Source organism: Corythoichthys intestinalis, chromosome 1 (assembly GCF_030265065.1).
Source record: "Corythoichthys intestinalis isolate RoL2023-P3 chromosome 1, ASM3026506v1, whole genome shotgun sequence".
NCBI classification, from domain to species: domain Eukaryota; kingdom Metazoa; phylum Chordata; class Actinopteri; order Syngnathiformes; family Syngnathidae; genus Corythoichthys; species Corythoichthys intestinalis.
The window spans coordinates 10,576,969-10,599,571 of record NC_080395.1 but is presented as its reverse complement, the minus strand read 5'-3'; the positions used below and the strand labels follow the sequence as shown (position 1 = coordinate 10,599,571).

Here is a 22,603-nt window from a genome sequence, read left to right as displayed (position 1 = left end):
GTCATACACTATTCCCATTCATTTCCTATTGGGGACAAACGAGCTTGTTCCCCCTTAGCTACTAGCAGAGCCACAGAAGCTAACGTCATAAATATTAATTAGCGGTAGTGACGTGTAGCATGCGGTACACCATTGCAGTCTTTAACAAGATATTCAAATTCGTGCCACACGTTTACAGCTCAAAAAGCTTTTCAATTTTCTTATTCACTTTCCCTTGAGCCTCTTTTGAAGGTGTTGGTGAAATGATTTTGCAGGTCCTATGTTACGTTCTGCTCCTGGTCAGATTTTGTGTTGTTACAGAGCCGGCTGTAGGGGCGTTCACGACATCGCACCTGCAGCTAATTCCTGTTCATCAACAATAGTATAAAGCACAGGTGTCAAACTGATTCCAGAAAGGGCCAAGTGGGTGCAGGTTTGCTTTCCAACCAATGAAGAGGACACCTTTTCACCAATTAGATCTTTTACATGTCTAATCAGTTAAACTTTGTCAGGTGCTGCTTGTTTTCAAGAACATCTCAGTGCAACCTAAATTATATCCGTGACGGTTTTTTTTTTTTTTTTTTTTGAATCCATAACGAAGATGAGGCATAGAATTTTTACGATGCACTGCACTACAAATCGAAATGCAACTCGTGCGTGCCAAACCACCACAACCGGCAAAACGGAGAATCCATCCACCTCTGCATCGGGAATGCGTCCGTTTGTCGGTGGAACGAAAACCCTGCAGGCAGAAGTATTGTGGATTCTGAACACCAAACAGACCACCATTCATATACTTCAAATGAGTCCATTGGTAATCTGTTTTGGATATTACGTCATTTTTGGTCGGCATCGGCTGTCACAATGTTGGTCATATTGTGTTTTGTTCCAGAGGGAGCGTTCCCGATGTCTTAACTGTCTTTTGTAACGAATTTTCAGTTGGCTGGAAAAACCTAAGTCGTTCATCGATTAATCGACTACTAAAAGAATCGATAGCTGCAGCCCTACAAATATCCAATATTCCTGATTTTTTTTTTTTTTTTTTTTTTTAATTGAAGGAATTGGGTTTAGTATAGGTTAGGTTACTCCATATCAAACTTGATCTTCTGTTTTATGATTTTTCTGCTTTTTTTTTTTTTTTTAACTAATATTTGGCTTTCGTCTCATCATTTTGTTACTTTTGTAAACTATTGTAAATTGACCTTGAGTTTCTTGAAAGGCACTTTGAAATAAAATGTATTCCACTGGTTAATAGTCAAATTTGTGCATGAAATATGCATACTATTTGTAGATAAATTGAGGCTTTGAGTGCATTGCAAGTGTCAGAATATATAGAAATTGTCTCTAGTTTGCCAGTTCATACAGTTTAAATGTTCTGAGTAAAAATATTTTTAAAAGTATCTGAATGGAAAATTTCCTTCAGGACACAAAGGCTGATGTATCCAAGAACAATTTATTGAAACAGTAGTCCTGTGTTATTATTTTAACATCTTTGACTCTGTGCTTCCCTTTGTTTTTGTTTTTTCAGTTTCCAAACTTTATTTCAATGGTTTCAGGGAAGATGGCTTTATTAGTCTTGTGCATTGTACCAATTTCCACCCTAATCCATGATAGAATTACTTGACCTTTTTTGTTTTATTACCAAGGGCGTAGGTTTGCAAAGCGACGGTAGGGACATAACACTACCAACTTTTCAGGATGTTCAAATTGTCCCCACCAACTTTTAAGCAACCTGATTTGCATTTTAGTTAGGTTATAGAAGGTAATTTCACTTGCCTTCCCATATGTTGTATGGATACACTTGACCCTACCATTATTAAGTGAATTCTTTCCATTATGTTCAGACTTATATTTCCCACTTTTTTACTTGCTGAATGTGCTAGTCCATCTCTCCCCCTCAAACTCACGTTTAATTGGCTGATGACTTGACCCCCACACACACAAACACACGCACTGACCCGACGAAAATAAAAAATGTCGCCAACATGCCGCCTCATCCTCCCCCTGCATAGAGGAGGGATATTAGGTTTTTTTCAGCCAGCAATAGCTAATATAAGTAATGTAAAAAGACTTCAATTTTATGGAGGTGGGGAAAACACAAATTTTGCTACAACCTGCATCAGTTTGCTTAACATTACACTGTGTGAATTTGCTAACCGGCAACACTCGAGTAGGAAGCTGCTTAGAGAGAAGTTTCCTCCACTTTTGTATGTATTTTCTGCTGTTGACGTTAATTAAACTGTGAGAAATGTAGTGAATTGAAGTTTACCCCCTTCTACCCAATTTTCATTTTCGTTTTGTTTATGTGGTATTAAAGGAACACTTGGTAACTTTACAGTTTTGGTTGATTTTAGCGACGCTGGTGGACAAAAGCAGTAGTTTTTTGGAGAATGCGTTTTCCATGAGGACCAGCGCATGAGGGCATAGTGTCTTCCTATGAGGGGTGTAACAGAAAATAATTGAGAAGCACTGGTATAACTCAATACAGATTTATTTTGCGATGATCAGTTAGCCTATCAATTAACTAGGTTCATATTCGTGAGAAAAGTAGCCCTGACCCCCGTTTACCCAATCTGTTTGGTCTTATTAATGTCCCGTCCCCAGCAAAAAGTGTACATGCATGTTATGCTGTTATATCGTTCCTACCAATGCTGAGCCCCAACCAACACCCTTGTTTATCACTGTCATTTCCCCCTATACTTCCTCTATTGTGAACCATTTTATATAGCTCTTCTCTAAAATAAAAATCATTTTTTGAGTGTCACTTTGTGACAACGCCAATGTGTAGTCTGTTTGTATTATTTTATGGGTTTTTTTTCCTAGTAAATGTTGAAACATGTATATTTTAAATTTTAGTCAAGTGACGCAAACTGCTTTGAGTGGCGGCTTCTTTCCAACAGTGACTTCTCCTGGACGTTCTTTGCGGCTCGATGTAATATTTCCTTGCACTCTTCCTTTTTTTCGTATTTTTGGAATAACTCGTGCTCATGGCTAGCGAGTAAAGCTAAACCAAGTGTGCCTGAAATGCTTCAATGCTTTAAAATGAAGCGAGTTCATTGATAGAAGTGCAGCGGGAACCGTGGGCTCCAGTAAGTTGGGGTAAAAAAAAACGAAATTTCAAAGTAAAGATTTAGATTTTAGAGTTCTGAGCCTTCAAAATTGAAGCATTGATAGTTATGACTCAAATTCGGATTTGTTTAACATCTTTATTGAATATTTTTCGAGTTGAGTGATGTGAAGCACTTTTCGTTCCAAACACTCACGGCCCTGCAAAGTGCAAACGCTTCCATATATGACACTGAAGTTTCAGCGTCTGAACGTTTCTACTTCCGGTTCACTTGACGCAACGTCTGTGTACACTCGCCACTCTTGCAATTCTTTCATGTTCCCTTCTTCTCACAAAACAAGCTCCTTCAAGACATTGTCATCAGGTAAGTGCCCAAGTAATAATTTAATAGACAAAAACGTCCCATTTTAAGGCTTAGTGGAAGTCGTTTGACTTTGTGTAATAGCTCCGCAGGCTTGCTAAACATTTTTTTTTTTAGCTTAGCTTGCGAGCCAAGACACACTAACGAATTTAGATTGCTTTGGCTTAACGCCACTTCTGATTTGTTGATTTTGTTTAGAGGGGGGCTCGTTCTGTTAACATTAGCGTGATTACATTTAATTGAATAGGACTTTTTTGTACTTGTCTTAAAGATGCTACAAAATACTATTGAGTGAAGACTAGCTGTGGCGTTTTCGTATGCTTGCAATCCTGCTTTAGATTAGAACATTGGACACTGCGAGACTCATGGCATTGCTTCTCAATAATAATAAAAATAAAACAAAATTTCAGGAGGGGGGGGTTCGGGCTCGTGCCTGCAAATCAAGTTAATTGATTGGGGCGGGGTCGGGCTAAATTTTTTTCAGCCCAATCTTACCTCTAGTTTCGGGGTCTTTTGAGGTCACTTCCTTGCAGGGATGGGAATCGAGAACCGGTTCCTATGGAGAAACGTCCTACACAATGCTCAGGGCGCTTGCGCATGCATTCACACGCATGCGCACATCGGTTAGGGGCGGCGATTACTCACTATTTTTGTTTTTATTTAGTTATTTAGAACCTTTTCACAGCCTCAAAGATACTTTTTGCATGTATTACCCTCTCATACTTTTAACCATTCTGTTTCTTTGTGTTGGCTTTGAAGCAGTTGACCACATTAGTCACGTAGCGTGTTTAAACCGTCCTTATTTGATATAACTACATTTAAGTATTTTCTGCAGGCATTTTTTTAGTACCTTATTTCTGTATGCATCTAAACAAAACAAGTTTAGAGCGCACGGTAGTACTTTAGGTCTCAAATTCGACTAATGTAGGACGTTTCGCCGATGTAGGATATTTTGGCAGAACACCGGTGTTCTGCCAAGGGATCCACGGTTAGAAAGATTTGTAATTCTTAAGCAAACTGATGCAGGTTGTAGCAAAATTAGTGGTGTGTTCCCCACCTCCATAACATTGGAATCTTTAAAAAAATTAGGGCTGTCAAATGATTAAAATTTTTAATCGCGTTAATCACAGCTTAATAATTAATCGCAATTCAAACCATCTCTAAAATATGCCATATTTTTCTGTAAATTATTGTTGGAATGGAAAGCTAAGACGAGACGGATGTATGCATTCAACATACTGTACATAAGTACTGTATTTGTTTATTATAACAATAAATCCACAAGATGGCATTAACATTATAAACATTCTTTCTGTGAAAGGGATCCACGGAAGATTTGTAATTCTTAAAAGGTAAATGTGAGTACAAGTTATAGTAATTTTGATAGTTTGGATATTGTGACTAAATATTGCCATCTAGTGTTTTGTTGAGCTAAAAGAAATGAAAAGAGTTTGTGAGTTTTATTTTGCATAGCTATTTTGATTGGGAATGCCAGTTCTCTTTGCATTGAGCGCATTTCTTTTTTGTGAACATTATTTTTTTTCAAGAGATAGGAATATTATTTTTGTTGCGCTTTCATTAAATGATACTGTAGCGACTTAACTGTTCTTAATTTAACTGCCCAAATGCATGATGGGAAGTTGGGCAAACATGACTGTCAGTGGTGGCTGCTAATGGTATATCTTCTCTGCGTTATTTACAATACAGGGTGTTAGGAAAAAGATCATTTCCTGTCATTCTTCCCCACGTCGCTCGCCACAATAGTTGTTGTGGAAGAGATGCCAAACCTTATCGCAATAAATAGCGCGGCTCGTGTGAATGCCTGTGTCCACTCCACACGCTTGTCTCTGCCTCTTTGCTCTCAATATACTTAAAACGGCGCCATTGTAGTCTGTTCGCGGCAATGCGTGCGTTGGCCGTTCCGCACATGCGTAAATATTTTAACGTGATTAATTAAAAAATTACCGCCCGTTAACGCGACAATTTTGACAGCCCTAAAAAAACACAATGGTTAAAAGTATGAGAGGGTAATACATGCAAAAAGTATTTTTGAGGCAATGGAAAGGTTCTAAAAAACTATATAAAAACAAAAATAGTGAGTACTCAGTACTAGAGCTGGGAATCTTTGGGCACCAAACGATTCGATTACGATTACGATTCAGAGGCTCCGATTCGATTATAAAACGATTATTGATGCACCCCCCTCCTTTTTTTTTTTTTTTAATAAAGTTTTGTACATTAGTTCCAAAATTGTTCAAAAATACTCTCAGGCTAAACCAAACTACTATTTCAGTATCAAGTTAACATATAGCAGTAAACAAATATACAAAAATAACATTAAATAAAAAAAACTCCAGTCCCCATTCTGTATCAGCAGCTTTAAACTACATTCAATTAATTTAATGTTGTGAATCAACCGTTAAAGTTGTTAAAATTGCTCCCGTTATTCCATAAATTCCCTTTTGTCTACTTTTGACATGTGAAAGTTTTAAAACTATTTTAAAGATAGATTCAAGTCAATATTTTACCGATTTAGGAGTATTTTAGATAAAAAGTTAATTAGGTTTGCTTGGAAGGTTCGCTACAACAGCATTGCAGGGAAGTTTACTGCTTTAAGATGGCGGCCGTTTACTAACGCCCGCATCTAGCTTTTTGCAGATGTGCTGCTACCGCGTCTATAATCCATCTAGTCCTATATAAATGATATCTACCGTAACATTATGTAGCTTAGCTGTACTTGTAGCAGCTTTTCGGCAGCAGGCAGGTATGTTGTTGTGTTTTTTTTATCTCTAGAGCCGTGAGTTGAGCGTTGGCGTTACCCAAGGGGCCGGTTAATGAGAAGCATAATGTTTAGCTACTCCCGCTCCGTTCTGTCCCGAAGCCCGCGCGGCGCGCTGAGTGTGTTGTACTTCCGCTTTACTTGGCATATTTCAATAATCGGAATTTGGATGTTTGTGAATCGTTCTCGAATCTTCCACGGCCGAATCGCGAATAATCTAAGAATCGGAAATTTTGCACACCTCTACTCAGTACTCACATCTTCTAACCGATGTGTGCATGGGTACGGATTATTGCGCGCTGAGCATTGTGTAGTACGTTTCGCCGCGTAGTAAGGAATGGACGAACACCGGTTCCGTGCATTTCAATTCAGTGGAATCGTTTGGCAGTTCATCTAATGATTCTTTTATAGATTCCAACCCGCACGAACTGCGTCAAGTAATTAAGCATGTTACATACGCTCGATTCAGCAAGAAAAACCAGACGATTATTAAAATAGTGATCATTCACCAACTAAAATCTGGGGAGTCGTCACCAAGTGATTATGCATTGATTTTCACAGGCCATGTCATTCATTATTCATGAGACTACTGTAATTTCTAGACCATTCGGCGCCTCTGATTACAAGCCTCACCCAGGACATTTTTAAAGGAAAAACCATTTTGTACATACATAAGCCTCTCCTGCCTATAAGCCGTGTGTGCCCACTCAGTGATAAGAGACATTGATGAAGAAATATACGGTTTTCAAAATTTTAATAACACACCTTAACTTTCGTTCCAAACAGCGCCTACAGACACGGCAGTTATATAGCAGCGGCACGGAATTTACATAGCATCAGCATGGCGGTGCAGCACTAATTGTCTTTGTTAGCAATCTTCATCTTGTGCATTCAAACCATGGAAGTCTTCACCCTCAGTGTCGGATATGAAGACGCTCAGATGCACTTTGCCACGCACCTACTCAGTCTCCTTCGCTGTCGCCTTCAATGTCTCCCATAATGAGGCAAATTCACTCCTAGCCCGTGCTGTCCTCGTCACGCAGCAGAATGGCCCCTTCGAAACCCGTTGGTGATGGCGGACTCTTTCACAGCGCTTCACACTACCAGGCTCCCCCGGCAAACCTGTGCAAAAGCTGCTGTTTGCATGCGGCGAGTCTTGGCAAACGATCTCTCTCCGCTCGTCATCAAAGCTTCCCACACAACTCGGATGGCCAATTTAATTTCTTCAAGCATTTTCCATGATGCAGGTATGCCAATTCTACTCATGCACAAAGGCGGATGCACAACGCACAAAGTTAAACTACCGGTAATTGTGCAAACTAGCGTCTTCCTCCACACATATATTCCACGTGTCTCACTCCCACATTCCATGCTCGAGCGCCCCTGGCGGCCGTCAGAAAAATACACAAATTGGCCGCATCATTGCACACGCCGCAGGACCCAAAATGAGGGGAAAAAAGTAGCGGCTTGTTGTCCGGATATTACAGTACTTACAGAAATGGTGATTTTTCCCAAAAAGTCCATTATGGGTCTATCGTATTCCTTGTTGAAAAAAAAAAAAAAAACCTATATGCATCTAAAATAATCCTAAAGGATTTTATAAGCAATTTTAATACTCATTTCGGTTGGTAGTCCACCAATCAGTGTTTTTTTTTTTTTGGGGGGGGGGGTAATTTGAATTTAGTGGGCCGTAGGGCCAACCTGACTACTGATTTCACACCAAAAGTATATACATACGCATCCGACGGTGGTATTTTTGTCTTGCTACGACTAACAGAAGTGGATGTTCCAAATTACTTCCCAAAATATACCTGACGACTACAGCCAATCAGCGTATTTTCGCCTGTCATTCGAGATAGGATGGTCCCATTGGTCCTAAGTCTCTTTTATTCTACTCAGTATCAAAAGGCCTTTCAATAGAGTACCCCAAGTATGTCTGGGAAGTTAACAAATCCAAGTTAACGGAGGATTGTGCTAACATTCCTCTTATAATGTATGAGGTCCAACCGTCCTTATATGATGACACCAACCTAATTATAAACTTGTTAGTAGGGTTGTTCCGATCATGTTTTTTTGCTCCCGATCCGATCCCGATCGTTTTAGTTTGAGTATCTGCCGATCCAGATATTTCCTGATCCGATTGCTTTTTTTTTTTTGCTCCCGATTCAATTCCAATCATTCTCGATAATTTTTCCCGATCTTATACATTTTGGCAATGCATTAAAAAAAAAAAAAAAGATAAAACTCGGACAAAGATATACATTCAACATACAGTACACAAGCACTGTATTTGTTTATTATGACAATAAATCCTCAAGATGGCATTTACATTATTAACATTCTTTCTGTGAGAGGGATACACGCATAGAAAGACTTGTAATTCTTAAAGGATAAAAGTGACTTTGTGTATTGTGACTAAATATTGCCATCTAGTAGATTTTTATGAGCTTTAAGTAAACGATACTGCAGCCATTTAATTTCTGCCAAAATGCATGATGGGAAGTGCAACCATATATACCATATATCTTCTCAGTGTTGGGAAATAAAATAGGGTGTTAAGAAAAAGATCAACTTCTACTTCCCCACATTGCTTCCCATGATATTTCTAATCGTTGAGAGAGGGATTGTAAGGCTTTAGCCAATTAAAAAAGGCTTCAAAGGCTGCCAAAATTCTCTCTACTCATTTTACGTTGCCTTTTAGCTTTGTGTATATATAATACGGTGCCATTATAGATTGAATGCGACAATGCGTGAGTGGGTAGTGCAGCGCATGCGTTAATTGCGTTAAATATTTTAATGTTATTACCGCCATTGACGCGATAAATTTGACAGCCCTACTTTAAGCCAAAACTATAAGACTCTGGCTGAGCGTAAGACATTTTGTCTGTAACGTTAAATACAATTACAAAATGATTTAATAAAAAAAAGGCATGCCCGATATTTTTTTGCCGATTCCGATACGTTCAAAATGACGTGATCGGAGCCGATCGATCGGGATGCCGATCAGTTATTATCAGTTGAATTTTTTTTGTCTGGATTATCTGTGTGGCGTCATAATAGCCATTATCAACTGACAGTTATCGGTAACCGATGTTATTATCATCTTTAGTAATTACAGGGTACCCGCGGGTCATTAAAAGTATTAAAAAAGCATTGAATTTAGTTTTCCATTATTAAAGGTATTAAAAGTATTAAATTAGCTGTTGTAAGTCTGGAATTTTTTCACCGTGGTTTTAATTTTTAAGAACATCTCAGTGCAACCCAAATTATATCAGTTTTTTTTTTTTTTTTTTTTTTTTTTTTTTTTTTTTTGAATCCATAACGAAGATGAGGCATAGAATTTTTACGATGCACTGCACTACAAATCGAAATGCAACTCGTGTGTTCCAAACCACCACAACCGGCAAAACGGAGCATTCATCCACCTCTTCATCAGGAATGCGTCCGTTCGTCGGTGGAATGAAAACCCTGCAGGCAGAAGTATTGTGGATTCTGAACACCAAAACAGACCACCATTCATATATTTCAAATGAGTCCATTGGTGATCTGTTTTGGATATTACGTCATTTTTGGTCGGCATCAGCTGTCACAATGTTGGTCAGATTGCGTTTTGTTCCAGAGGGAGCGTTCCCGATGTCTTAACTGTCTTTTGTAACGAATTTTCAGTTGGCAGAAAAAAACCGCACATTTTCTTAATTTTTTAAATAGTCTACATATTTTTATGACCATTATAAATGCATTTACACAATTAAATAACGCTGGAAAAGTTTGTTAAACATAATGTTGCTCAAATCGTGTTTTTTTTCCGGCGGAAGCATTCCCGACTTCGTAACTGCAGCCAATTTATGCTCATCAAGACTTTAAAGTAGAGGTAAAATCGGGCCTAAAAAGTCCAGTCCGACCTGAACTGGTCCGCAGGTATTAAAGCCTGACCCGCGTTTTGTGTGATAACATTTGTGACGATGTCTGCATAAAAGCCTGTCTTTTATAACGAATTCTCAGTTGGTAGAAAAAAACGCACATTTTCCTAATGTTTAAATAGACTCCCTTTTTTTATGATCATTATAAATTTATTCACACAACGAAATTACGCTGGAAAAGTTTGTTAAATATAAATAAACATGTGGTTTTGCGGACTTGCAGAGGGGAAGATTAAAAAGGTTATATAGGCACGCTCTGGCTCTGCAATGACCATACAGTGCCTTCTTTTTTTATCCAAATTATTTATAACAAGTATTCCTTAGTTTATCATTCATACATCGTTAATATATAGTTATTTCAAAAAGTTAGCGAGAAAGAACCCTGGCCCGGCCCGATGTAATAATTGACATTTTAATTTTGGTCATGTTTTCAGTTTAATTTAGCTGTTTCCAGCTTGCTATTTTTATAATTGTGATGTTTGTTTACCGCTTTTCCTCTTACTGCGAAGAGGGAGGAAGTGACATCGGCCGCCGCTATGATATTTAAGTCATCAGCCATCTGCTGTGACCCAGGAATTTAACGCCTGCTTTCACGCACAGTGCTTCCCATGTCAGTCGACACTGGAAATTGTTTTCACACATAACTGCTCCACGTTTAAGTCCCGCGATATTCCCATTGTTTTGGAGTATGTGATAGGGGCTCAAGTTACATCCAGGTTGCAGTTGATGGGTCATGCGAAGGCAGTGGACCTGCTTAGACATTTCGGTTTGCATTTCGAATGAATGTGAATTTCGCCGTTTTAACTCGAGAGTTATCCATGTTCACTGGGGTCTTGGCAGGTGCACTAGCGGCTAGCCTGTTACAGAAGATGGCTGGTCTGAGTCCTGTCCTCCTCCTCTTTTTGTCCATAATTATTTTGTGCGTGTGTGTGTTTAAATAAATTCTGACAGACTTTATAATGTTCCTTTAAATGTGTTTTAATTAGGGCTGTCAAAATTATTGAGTTAACGAGTGGTAATTAATTTTTTAAATTAATCCCGTTAAAATATTTGACGCAATTAACGCACAAATGCCCCGCTCAAACAGATTAAAATGACAGCACAGTGAAAGGTGTACTTGTTGTGTTTTTCGGAGTTTTGCCGCCCTCTGCTGGCGCTTGGGTGCGACTGATTTTATAGGCTTCAGCACCCATGAGCATTGTGTAAGTAATTATTGACATCAACAATAGCGGGCTACTAGTTTATTTTTTGATTGGAAATTTTACAAATTTTATTGAAAACATGAAGAGGGGTTTTAATATAAAATTTTTATAACTTGTACTAACATCTTTTAAGAACGACAAGTCTTTCTATCCATGGATCGCTTTAACAGAATGTTAATAATGCCATCTTGTTGATTTATTGTTATCATAAACAAATAGTCCTTATGTACTGTATTTTGAATGTATATATCCATCTTGTCTTATCTTTCTGTGCCAACAATAATTTACAGAAAAATATGGCATATTTTATAGATGGTTTGAATTGCGATTAATTGCAATTACGATTAATTTATTTTAAGCTGTAATTAACTCTATTAAAAATTTTAATTGTTTGACACCGCTAGTTTTAATTGTATCTTCAATGTAAGTGCACTTTTATCAAAGACTTATTAATTGAGGTTAAATTTGATGTTCAGTGCTTTATTTAATATGATTCAATATGATCTAAATAATGGGTGCGAGAAAAGTATTAATTTTCAGTTGAAATGGCATTAAAAAAGGTCTTAAAAGTCTTGAATTTAGATTTATCAATCCTGGGGGGACCCTGTAATCAGGGCTTACGATTAGCGAGAAAAGCGAAACCAAGTGAGCCTAAGAAGCTTCAATGCTTCATCACTTATCTGCAAACAACAGCAACCTTCTACCTCTGCCTTCCTTTCTACTGCAACCCCGCCCGATGACGTTAAAAAAAAGTGATATTGGATAATTTCTTGCGACACACCTGATAAACTCTCACTCGTGTGCCGCTGCACACCGGTTAAAAAACCTTGAATGAAATTAATAATGAGAACAAATCACAGCAAAAGCGTGACTTCAGCAAATCACAATTTTTTTTTCTTTCCACCCAGTGTCCTGCAGACATGACTGAAGAAGATTTTCATCCTGAGAAACACAATCCCCTCCACTTAAAACAGGAGTCGTCGGAGATGTACATCAAACAGGAAGCAGAGCCAGTCACCCCCCACATTAAAGAAGAAAAACAGGAAGAGAAAATCACCAAGTTTAAAGTCACTGTCAGTGTGAAGAGCGAAGAAAATGAAGGTCCAAGCAAAGAGAGTGGAGCAGCGACACCTTCGAGCGACAGCTCATTGCAGCACCTGACAACAATAGAAGAGGGACGATCGCAACCGGACGGCTTCATAGCTCCTCTTTCGGACAGCGACGACGTAACGTCACACTCATCTGACCCTGACACTAATGAGGAGGATTCTGACTTTGACCAAAATGCTTTGAAATCATTAAACAGGTCATCATTGAAAAGAGACGCAATAGAATGTGCGGGTGGGAAACCGTTTCGCTGCACACTTTGCGACAAAGGATTCTCTCGGAACACTCATTTAGAAGTGCATAAGCGCACACACTCCGGAGAAAAGCCTTTTGTCTGCGCTTGTTGTGGTAAAAGATTCGCCCAGAAGGGAAGTTTAAAGAGACACGCAAACACACACACTGGAGAGAAGCCTTTTGCCTGCTCACTTTGCGATAAAGGATTTGCTCGGAAGACTAATTTAGAAGTGCATAAGCGTACACACTCTGGAGAAAAGCCTTTTGTCTGCGCATGTTGTGGTAAAAGATTCGCCCAGAAGGGAAGTTTAAACGTGCATACAAGAACACACACTGGAGAGAAGCCTTTCGCCTGCTCACTTTGCAACAAAGGATTTTCTCGGAAGACATGTTTAGAAGTGCATCAGCGTACACACTCTGGAAAAAAGCCTTTTGTCTGCGCATGTTGTGGTAGAAGATTCACCGAGAAGAAAAATTTAGACAGACACGTAAAAACACACACTGGAGAGAAGCCTTTCGCCTGCTCACTTTGCGATAAACGATTTTCACAGAAGATTAATTTAGAAAAGCATACGCGAGCACACACTGGAGAAAAGCCTTTTGCCTGCATATCTTGTGGTAAAAGATTCACCCACAAGGGAAATTTGGACAAACACACAAGCAAACACACTGGAGAGAAGCCTTTTGTCTGCACATGCTGTGGTAAAAGATTCACTGAGAAGGGAAGTTTAAACACACATACAAGAACACACACTGGAGAGAAGCCTTTCGCCTGCTCACTTTGCCACAAAAGATTTTTCCGTAAGAGTACGGTCATAACGCATATGCGTAAACACACTAGAAAAAAACCTTTTGTGTGCACATGTTGTGGTAAAAGATTTACAGAGATGAACGATTTAAACAGACACGCAAGGACACACACAGGAGAGTCTCGGAAGACTCATTTAGAGAAGTGAAAGCGTACCCACACTGGAGAGAAGCCTTTCACCTGCTCAGTTTGTCGAAAAAGATTCCATCAGCTGGGAACTTTAAACAGACATGCAAGAACACACGCTGGAGAAAAAACTTTTGGCTGCTGAATTTGTGGTAAAAGATTCACTCGGAAGGAACATTTAGTATGGCACGCAAGTAGCCACACTGAGGAAAGACCTTTGAATAGTGTACCGCACGCAGGCTATTTTTAGACCATGACGTCACATCGTAAAGCGTAAGTAGGACATATACACGCCTTCACATGCAAACCATTGTATTTCGGCCTTCCTTCTCCGGTAATCTTTTAAAAACTGACATGCCGATTATTCATTGCTACTATGGAACTTGTAGAAACGACTCTAGACATTACGACATATAAAGGATGTTTTCTTCATACTCTGCCGCAAACAAAAAATGTGACGAATGGAGCGACTATGCTACTATGACCCGGACGTCTAAAAGACCAGTTTAATGCCAGCAAAGTGAAGCCGTTCACATTTCATATGCAGTAAATATTTTGTTTGGGCCATGAGGTACAATGTCTGACAATGAATGACCTGAAAACAAAATTAAAGTAGTATCTGACTGCCACCGTTGTTACCTTTTCTGTTGTAAAGAAACAACTTTGATAAGGGGGAAGTGTAAATAAATTAATAGAATTAAGATTTGTTATTAATGAAAAAATGAAGTGTTCGTTGGCTGTCAACGAGTAGCATTTGCGAGCGCTACACAAAACAGCAATGTCCCCCAAAAGAACGGTCAGAGATGTAAGACAACCAGGTGATATAATATTGAAGAAAAATGGGGTTTATGGTGGTAAAGGATAGATTTTTCAAACAGGAAAATGTCATTGCCAGTGGCGTAAGAAAAAGGCAAAGCTTAAGAGCTAAGGGAAGCTTAGGTCGGCTTGATTTTTTCCCCCGTCTTTTTTAGCCGTCGACACTCAAGCCATCTCTTTAACTGAACATGTTCTTCCGCATCTTTACCAGCGAATTTGGCACCAGGGACATCATTTTCGGACAGAATTGGTAGGTTTAGCTCTGTCATCTATCATCTCAGTTGTACATTATTCCCATTCATTTCCTATTGGGGACAAACAAGAGCTTGTTCCCCCTTAGCTAATGGAAGAGCCACAGAAGCTAACGTCATAAATATTAATGAGCAGAAGTGACGTGTAGCGTGCGGTACCCCATTCCAGTCTTTAAAGCAGTAATGTGAAGTAAGGTTGGCCAACCATGTTTTTGAATAATGTCAATGGCTAAACGGTTAGAAGCATATATATATATATATATATATATATATATTTTTTTTTTTTAACGCAACCCTTCCAGATTCTTTGTTTAACCCATAGCAACACCCTTGACAACGAAAATGCTTTACTTCGGCAATCTTCGGAAATTACGTCACACTTAGAATTGCGAGGGAAGTCCGCCATAGAACAGTATTGTTTGTTGCATTGCTTCTCGGTAAGATGCCACAGCGGTGTGTGGCGATGTTTTGTTCTCACTCAAACGAAAAGTTGTATGAGTGGCCAAAGGATAGCAGGGCACGTAAATGGACATCTTTCGTTCGCACGAAGCGAATTAATTTCACGCCATCATCGAGTAGTGTCCTCTGCTGCAAACACTTCGAAAATGCCTGCTTCCTTAACCGATCTGCTAATGATCAAGGATTTGCCATAAAGTGAGTGTGATTTTTGGATAGTTGACTGATGACTTTGTCAAAGCAGAGCTGCCTACTGTCGTGGAATGAACAGTATAAGCTAGCGACGTTAGCTGAAAGTTAACTCGTGGCAATCCCCGATCATAGTTGTTGTTGCGTTCGCTAGGTTAAGCGTGTTTAAATTGTGCGTCATCTACGATCTTGTCCGAAAGGGTTAATCCACTGTCAATCGGGAAAGGGGTGTGGATATGCATATAGCGTCGCGGTAATTCACGGTCACGTATCGGTAAGAGACACACCGCCGGTGAGTTTGTGCACATTTATTTGTATTTGTATCATGTATTTCCACCTTCATGCTTCAGGCATTGCATTGCATTTGTGTGGTTCGGCGTTTCTTTCACGGTGATCGCTTGATAGCCTTCTAGTTTGTGTTTCGTGAGAGCCGCTGACATGTGACAATTTAGCGTGTTGGCATTAAGTCAATCTCGCAGCGAATCAGCGAGCGGCTCAAGTCACGCAGTGAATCATGAGAAATGAAGTCTCAGGACAACACTGAAGTGGTGCTTTGTAATCTGTTCGCTTGTGTGAAAAAACGCCGAGAGCTGTGCCGAGCTGTGTTCTTACTGTTAGCTCCATGTGTTTATAAAGAGAAAGTTGTCAGCACGTCTTGTGTTGGATACATTTGTAAACAAAAAGCTCATAACAAGACACTATGCACGATCCGTTTAAGAGACGCTGGAGTAGGAGGCGAGGAAGAGATCAGCGAGAGGCAAAACTTCGCGGTCGAATGTGGCGGCAATCCGCTATTATTTTGTTTTCTTATTGTTGTCACAATAAAGTGGAGAAAGCCATCGACGACTCATCTCCTTCTTTCCCCCCCAACGTTTTTATATTATTATATATGCACGAGAGCTGCCGGATCTGCCAAAATGTCTTTTGTAACGAATTCTCAGTTGGCAGAAAAAACCCGCAACTTTTCTTAATGTTTAAATAGTCTACATATTTTTCTGATCATTTTAAATGCATTTACACAACGAAATAACGCTGGAAAAGTTTGTAAAATGTAGATAAACAGATGCGGTTTTGCATCGCAGAGGAGAAAGAGCAAAAAGAGGGCGCATGGCACGCTCTGGCTCTGCAATGACCATACAGCGGCTTGTCTTTTTTTATCCAAATAATTTATTTGATAACAAGTATTCCTTTGTTTAACATCCATACATCGTTTTGGTATACGTATATAAATATATATACATTTTAAAAATTTAGCGAGAACCCCGGCCCGACCCGAACGTAATGATTGACATTTTAATTTCGTTATGTTTTCAGTTTAATTTAGCCATTTCCAGCTTGCCCTGTTTATAGCCCTGCTTTCACACACACCAGGAGAAAACCAACGCAAGCAAGGTCAGAACACACAAACTCCACACTGGAAGGCCGGAGCCCGGGATTGAACCCTTGATATCACAACTGTGAGGGGAACCTGCTAACCACTGTGAAACCTGTTGTGTTTTATTGTGTGTTATATTTATAACTGTGCCTAAAGTTCTTGCATTTTGGTGATTTTAGGAGGTTTAAGCCCCCCCCCCCCCCACACACACACACACACACACACCGGGGGGGGGGGGGGGGGGGGGGGGCTCTGTGCCGAACTTTATGTTAGGGAGTTCCGGCAAGAAATTCTAGCCACTTTCACCCCTGGTTATGACTCAAATTCGGATTTGTTTATCATATTTACACAATATTTTTGGTGACTACTGATGTGGAGTAGTTTTGGTTACAAACGCTCGACGTTTTACACTGAAGTTTCGGCGCCTGAAGTTTCTACTTCCGGTTCACTTGACGCAACGTCCGTGTACCCTCGCCACGCATGCAGTTATTTTTCTGTTCCCGTCTCCTAATCAAACGAGCTCCTTCAAAGTATTCTCATCGGGTAAGTACCCAAATAAGAATTTAGTAGACCAAAGCGTCCCATTTTAAGGCTTAGTGGAAGTCGTTTGACTTTGTGTAATAGCTCCGCAGGCTTGCAAAACTTATTTTTTTTAGCTTAGCTCAGCTCGCTAGCCAAGACAAGCTAACGCCTTTCGATTGCTTTGGCTTAACGCCACTTCTGATTTGTTGATTTTATTTAGAGGGGGGCTCGTTCTGTTAATATTAGAGTGATTACATTTAATTGTATAGGACTTTTTTCTACTTGTCTTAAAGATGCTACAAAATACTATTGAGTGAAGACTAGCTGTGGCGTTTTCGTATGCTTGCAATCCTGCTTTAGATTCGAACATGACATGAACATGACACTGCGAGACTCGTGGCACTTCGTGGCATTGCTTCACAATAATAACAATAATAATAATAATGATAATAATGAAACAAAACATAAGATTTCAAGGGGGGGTCGGGCTCGTACCTGCAGATCAAGTTAATTGATTGGGGCGAGGTCGTGCTGGATTTTTTCCGGCCCAATCTTACCTCTAGTTTCGGGGCCTTTTTGGGTCACTTCCTTGTTGGGATAGAAATCGAAACGGTGGTCTGCCAAAATATCCTACATCGGTGAAATGTCGAATTAGTCGAATTTGACACCCCAACTACTACCGTGCGCTCTAAACTTGTTTTGTTTAGATGTATACAGGCAGAACGTACTAAAAACTGCATTGAGAAAATACTTAAACGTAGTTATATCGGTTTAAATACGCTACGTGACTAATGAGGTCAACTGTGTCAAAGCCAACACAAAAAACAATGGTTAAACGTACATCGGTTTACGCTACGTGACTAATGTGGTCAACTGTTTCAAAGCTAACACAAAAAACAATGGTTAAACGTATGAGAGGGTAATACATGCAAAAAGTATTTTTGAGGCGATGAAAAGGTTCTAAAAAACTAAATAAGAACAAATAGTGAGTACTCGCTGCTTTTAACCGATGTGCGCAGGCGTGTGGATGCCTGCGCAAGTGCTCTGAGCATTGTGTAGGACACGGGTGTCAAACCGATTCCAGAAAGGGTCAAGTGGGTGCTGGATTTTGTTCCAACCGATAACGCGCAGAGAGTTTTTAACCAATGAACTTCCTGCTGAAACAAGGAGCACCTGACAAAGTTTAACTGAGTACACATGTAAAAGATCTAATTGGTGAAAAGGTGTCCTTTTCATTGGTTGGAAAGCAAACCTGCACCCACTTGGCCCTTTCTAGAATAGGTTTGACACCTGTGGTGTAGGACGTTTCGCCGCGTAGGAATGAATGGCTGAACACCGGTTCCGTGTGTTTGAATTTAATGGAATCGTTTGGCAGTTTGTCTAACAATTCTTTTATAGATTCCAACCAGCACGAACTACGTCAATTAATTAAGCATGTTACACATGCTCGATTCAGCAAGAAAAACCAGGTGATTATAAAGAGTGATCATTCACCAAGTAAAATCTGGAGAGTCGTCACCAAGTGATTATGCGTCGATTTTTACAGGCCAGGTCATTATTCATGAGACTACTTACAGGAATGGTGCTTTTTTTTGCCAAAAAAAGTCCATTAATAGGTCGATCGTATTCCTCGTCGAGTATTCTATAAGAAAAATATAACATATATGCATCTAAAATAAATCTAAACGATTTTATTAGCAGTTTTAATACTCATTTCGGTTGGTAGTCTGTTTTTTTTGGGGGGGGGGGGGGTAATTTCAATTTAGTGGGTCGTAAGGCCAATTTGACTACTGATTTCACACCAAAAGTATATACCTCCGCATCTGATGGTGGTATTTTTGTGATGCTACGACTAACGGAAGTGGATGTTCTAAATTACTTCCTGAAATTTACCAGACGACTACATTCAATCAGCGTATTTTCACCCATAATTCGAGATAGGATGGTCCCATTGGTCCCAAACCACTTTTATTCTACTCAGTATCAAAAGGCCTTTCCATAGAGTACCCCAACTATGTCTAGGAAGTTTACAAATCCAAGTTAACGGAGGGTTGTGCTAAAATTTCTCTTATGTTGTATGAGATCCAACCGTCCTTTTGTAATTACACCAACCTAATTGTAAACTTGTTAATATTTGGGACAACAAAAAAGATACTTTTGCCCCTGCTGTCTGGACTAGCTGAACACTTTTTGTGTGTGCAGGCTTTCTCCACCCCATCTGAGAGGGTGTTCTCCACTGTTGGAGACACCGTAAGTCCAGAAAGATCACGTATCCTACCTGAAAAAGCAGACATGCTTATTTTTCTGTAAAATAATTGTTAATTTTGCACATTTGCAATACGCACTGTTCTGTTGTTTTTGACAGTATTTATCTTATTATTATTTTTGAGTGCTATCAGCTCATATGTCCTTTAAAAAGGATTTTTTTTCAAATTTCTATTCGAAAAAAGTTTCAGTAAAATCAAGGTCGCAGGTTTGCATAGGGACGGTAGGGACATAACACTACCAACTTTTCAGGATGCTCAAATTGTCCCAACCAACTTCTAAGCAACTTTATTTGCATTATACAATGAGTTCAGCTGTAAAGGTAATTTAGATTGTCTTCCCGTGTGTTGTTAGGATACAATTGACCCTACCATTATTAAGTGAATTAATTTCACTATGTTCAGACTTTTACCCCTTTTCACTTGCTATTTAATAGTGCCGGTCCATTTTTTTCTCCTGAAACGCACGTTTATTGGTTGATGACCAGAACCCCCACATTCACACAATCCCGACAGAAATGCATGTTAATATCCCGCCCCCTTTGAAGAGGAGGGATATGAAGAGGTTTTTTTGGGGTCAGCAGCATCAGCCACTGCAAGTAATGTAAAAAGATGTCAATGTTGTGGAGGTGGGGAACACACAACTAATTTTGCTACTGAAAGTCCAACCTGCATCATAGTTGGCATTAGGCCTGAACGATGTTGGAAAAAAACTATTATTGCGTCTTTTTGGGGGGTTTGCGATATTAGAAAAAAATATATATACCTTTTTTTAAGAAATTTTCACTAGATGACTTGAATAGCTGTTTGGAAATACTTTGGATGACACACCGTGACCACAGTGTATTCATATAATACCGTTTCAATTTTTTAATGATGAAGATTGCTGTATGAAGGGATCCAGGAAGCCATGTCAGCACAAAATGGATCATTTATTGAACACTGTATTTTACACTTCAACAGCAGCAAATATATATATATATACACATTAGGGCTGTCCCAAACGACTAATTTTCTCCCGATTAGTCAGCCGACTATTTTTACGATTAGTCGACTAATCTAATAATTAATTATTATTATTATTTTTTTTACTAATTTAGCAATGAAATTTTTGTTGATGCTTATCAATTCACAAAAAACATATTGGAACACTCAAATTATTTATTAAAGTACAAATAAACACGTAAATAACAATAATAAATCACAAATAAACAATGAGTTCAAATGCTGATAGAATTAACTAGTGGAGCATCCCGATTGAAAAGATGGTCTCTTAAACTGATGGTTTACAACTTTTATTCCATCCTTGATGTAAACACACTGTAAGAGCTACGGTACACACAAATAAAGCAACACAATTAGAAATTAACAAAAACTTTTCACCTTTTTCCTTTTAAACCTTATTTATATATCAATGAATTGCCTATATGAATTGCCTTTACCTTATTACCTTATCATTGACAATCTCTCCCTTGAGTGCAATCACTGTATATACTGTATGTATTTATGACCTTTTAACCTTATTTTAACCTAATTTTCTATACCATAAAATAAACCATAACATGAAATAAACCTTTCAATTAGCATTAAGAACAATACTAATAGCACTTATAGGCCCATTGTCAATGAAACATTATTATTTAGTAAGGCGACAGCACCCTCTGGTGTACAAAAAATGAAAAAAAAAAAAAAAAATTACAAACTGCGTGAAGGCGCTTGAGGTGTTTATTCACGGCCGACGTGCAGCCAAGCTTGGCATTGAAGAGACAGGACAGAAGAGTGTACTCTCCTTTGTTTCTTTGAAATAAGGCAATGTTTTGGACACTCTGGTGCGCTTTTTTTTGGCTTTGTGCCGCTTTCCCCGCTTGCAAACAGAGCATCCGACATTCTAACTTTCCACGCATATATTTTTTTAACCCTTCATTAACCGTCGACGGGATGTTGTGCTCGTCGACGGATTTACGTCATCGATGACGTCGACTATGTCGACTAGTCGGGACAGCTGTAATACACATACATACATTGTCGCCGAGAGGAGTTCCAAAAAATCGATTATTACATGCATCGCGATTCGACACGTGACGATCCGATTACGATTCATAAAGCTTCAAAAACGATGATTTTTCCCTCATAACTTAATGGCAGCCGCTTGTAGCAGAACGAAATTCAAGACACGTCTGCTGCTCGGGCACCGTTAACGGGCACACGCACGTTATGATGGATGCTGCCGGGTACTGAGAGAAAGATTTACTCCTTTTTAAAAGACTGGAAAATAAATTTGTGTATGAACTAGGGCTGCAGCTATCGATTATTTTAGTAGTTGATTAATCGATGAACTAGTTAGTTCGAATAATCGAGTAATCGGATAAGGAACATGAAAAACTAAAATACCTGAGCTGAGCCTCAAATGGTATTAAAAAAAATAAAATAAAAAATGAGGAGTTATGTACCTCAAAAGAACAATTGGCTAACTTACATAGCAAAAGTCCACCAGCTTAAATGCTATAAAATACTTTATTTATTTATTTATTTTTTTTAACAATGCCCTTAACAAACGGTTCAGACACATTCCCACAAATCAGCTAAATATACCTATAAACTAAATTATGAATGCATTAAAAAACTAGCTCAAACAAAAACTTAGCTTACGTTGGTCTTAACAGGGAGCAGTTGGATTCAGCCATGTGAAATGAGGCAGACCAGAGGGCAGTGTATCCACCCTAATCAATAAAACTATATGCAAACACTTTCAAAACAAACCATTACAATGCCACTTTAATTAAACGAATACTCGAAGCAATAAAATTTAATTCGAATATTTTTTTTCTAATCGAATACTCGAGTTAATCGATTAATCGTTGCAGCACTAGTATGAACCAGGCAAGTTACTTTTTAGAGTGAGAGGGGAAGAGAAATAGTTCGTTGCTCCTTGTCTTTCAGATGTCCAGGAGTAGTTTTAAGGCATTTCAATTGAAAAATGTCCTGAGTGTGTTGCTAAGACCTGTGTGCAACTATAAGAGATGAGTACACGAACCCTCTTGTACTGTTTAGCCTTTATTGTTGTTGTTTTTGAGAGGTTAATAGTTAGCGCCGAACGCTAAGCTAATTAGCTAATCCGCTAATTTCATAAGGGTGTAACGGAACATG

The 22,603-nt window shown here is 39.0% G+C and overlaps 2 protein-coding genes across 3 annotated transcripts in view; both read left to right on the top strand.

The window, feature by feature from the left end:
- LOC130920591 (gastrula zinc finger protein XlCGF8.2DB-like) overlaps nt 1–22,603 on the top strand; it is a 43,071-nt gene that overhangs the window by 11,534 nt on the left and 8,934 nt on the right. The window lies entirely within an intron of this gene.
- On the top strand, nt 5,486–16,187 carry LOC130920581 (gastrula zinc finger protein XlCGF57.1-like). 2 transcript variants are annotated; one of them, XM_057843898.1, is made up of 2 exons: nt 5,486–7,687; nt 12,217–16,187. In XM_057843898.1, the coding sequence occupies exons 1-2, from the start codon at nt 7,259–7,261 to the stop codon at nt 13,603–13,605; spliced, it is 1,818 nt and encodes a 605-aa protein (XP_057699881.1). In that variant the 5' UTR covers nt 5,486–7,258; the 3' UTR covers nt 13,606–16,187. The 2 variants fall into 2 exon arrangements, with proteins under 2 accessions (XP_057699881.1, XP_057699887.1); XM_057843904.1 differs by lacking the exon at nt 5,486–7,687 and having other exon boundaries at nt 9,533–16,187.

Coding starts and splice junctions, on each gene's coding strand:
- LOC130920581 (XM_057843898.1), top strand. CDS start 7,259: ATGGCGGACTCTTTCACAGCGCTTCACACTACCAGGCTCCCCCGGCAA. Junction 7,688..12,216: donor TTACAGTACTTACAGAAATG/GTGATTTTTCCC, acceptor CTTTCCACCCAG/TGTCCTGCAGACATGACTGA.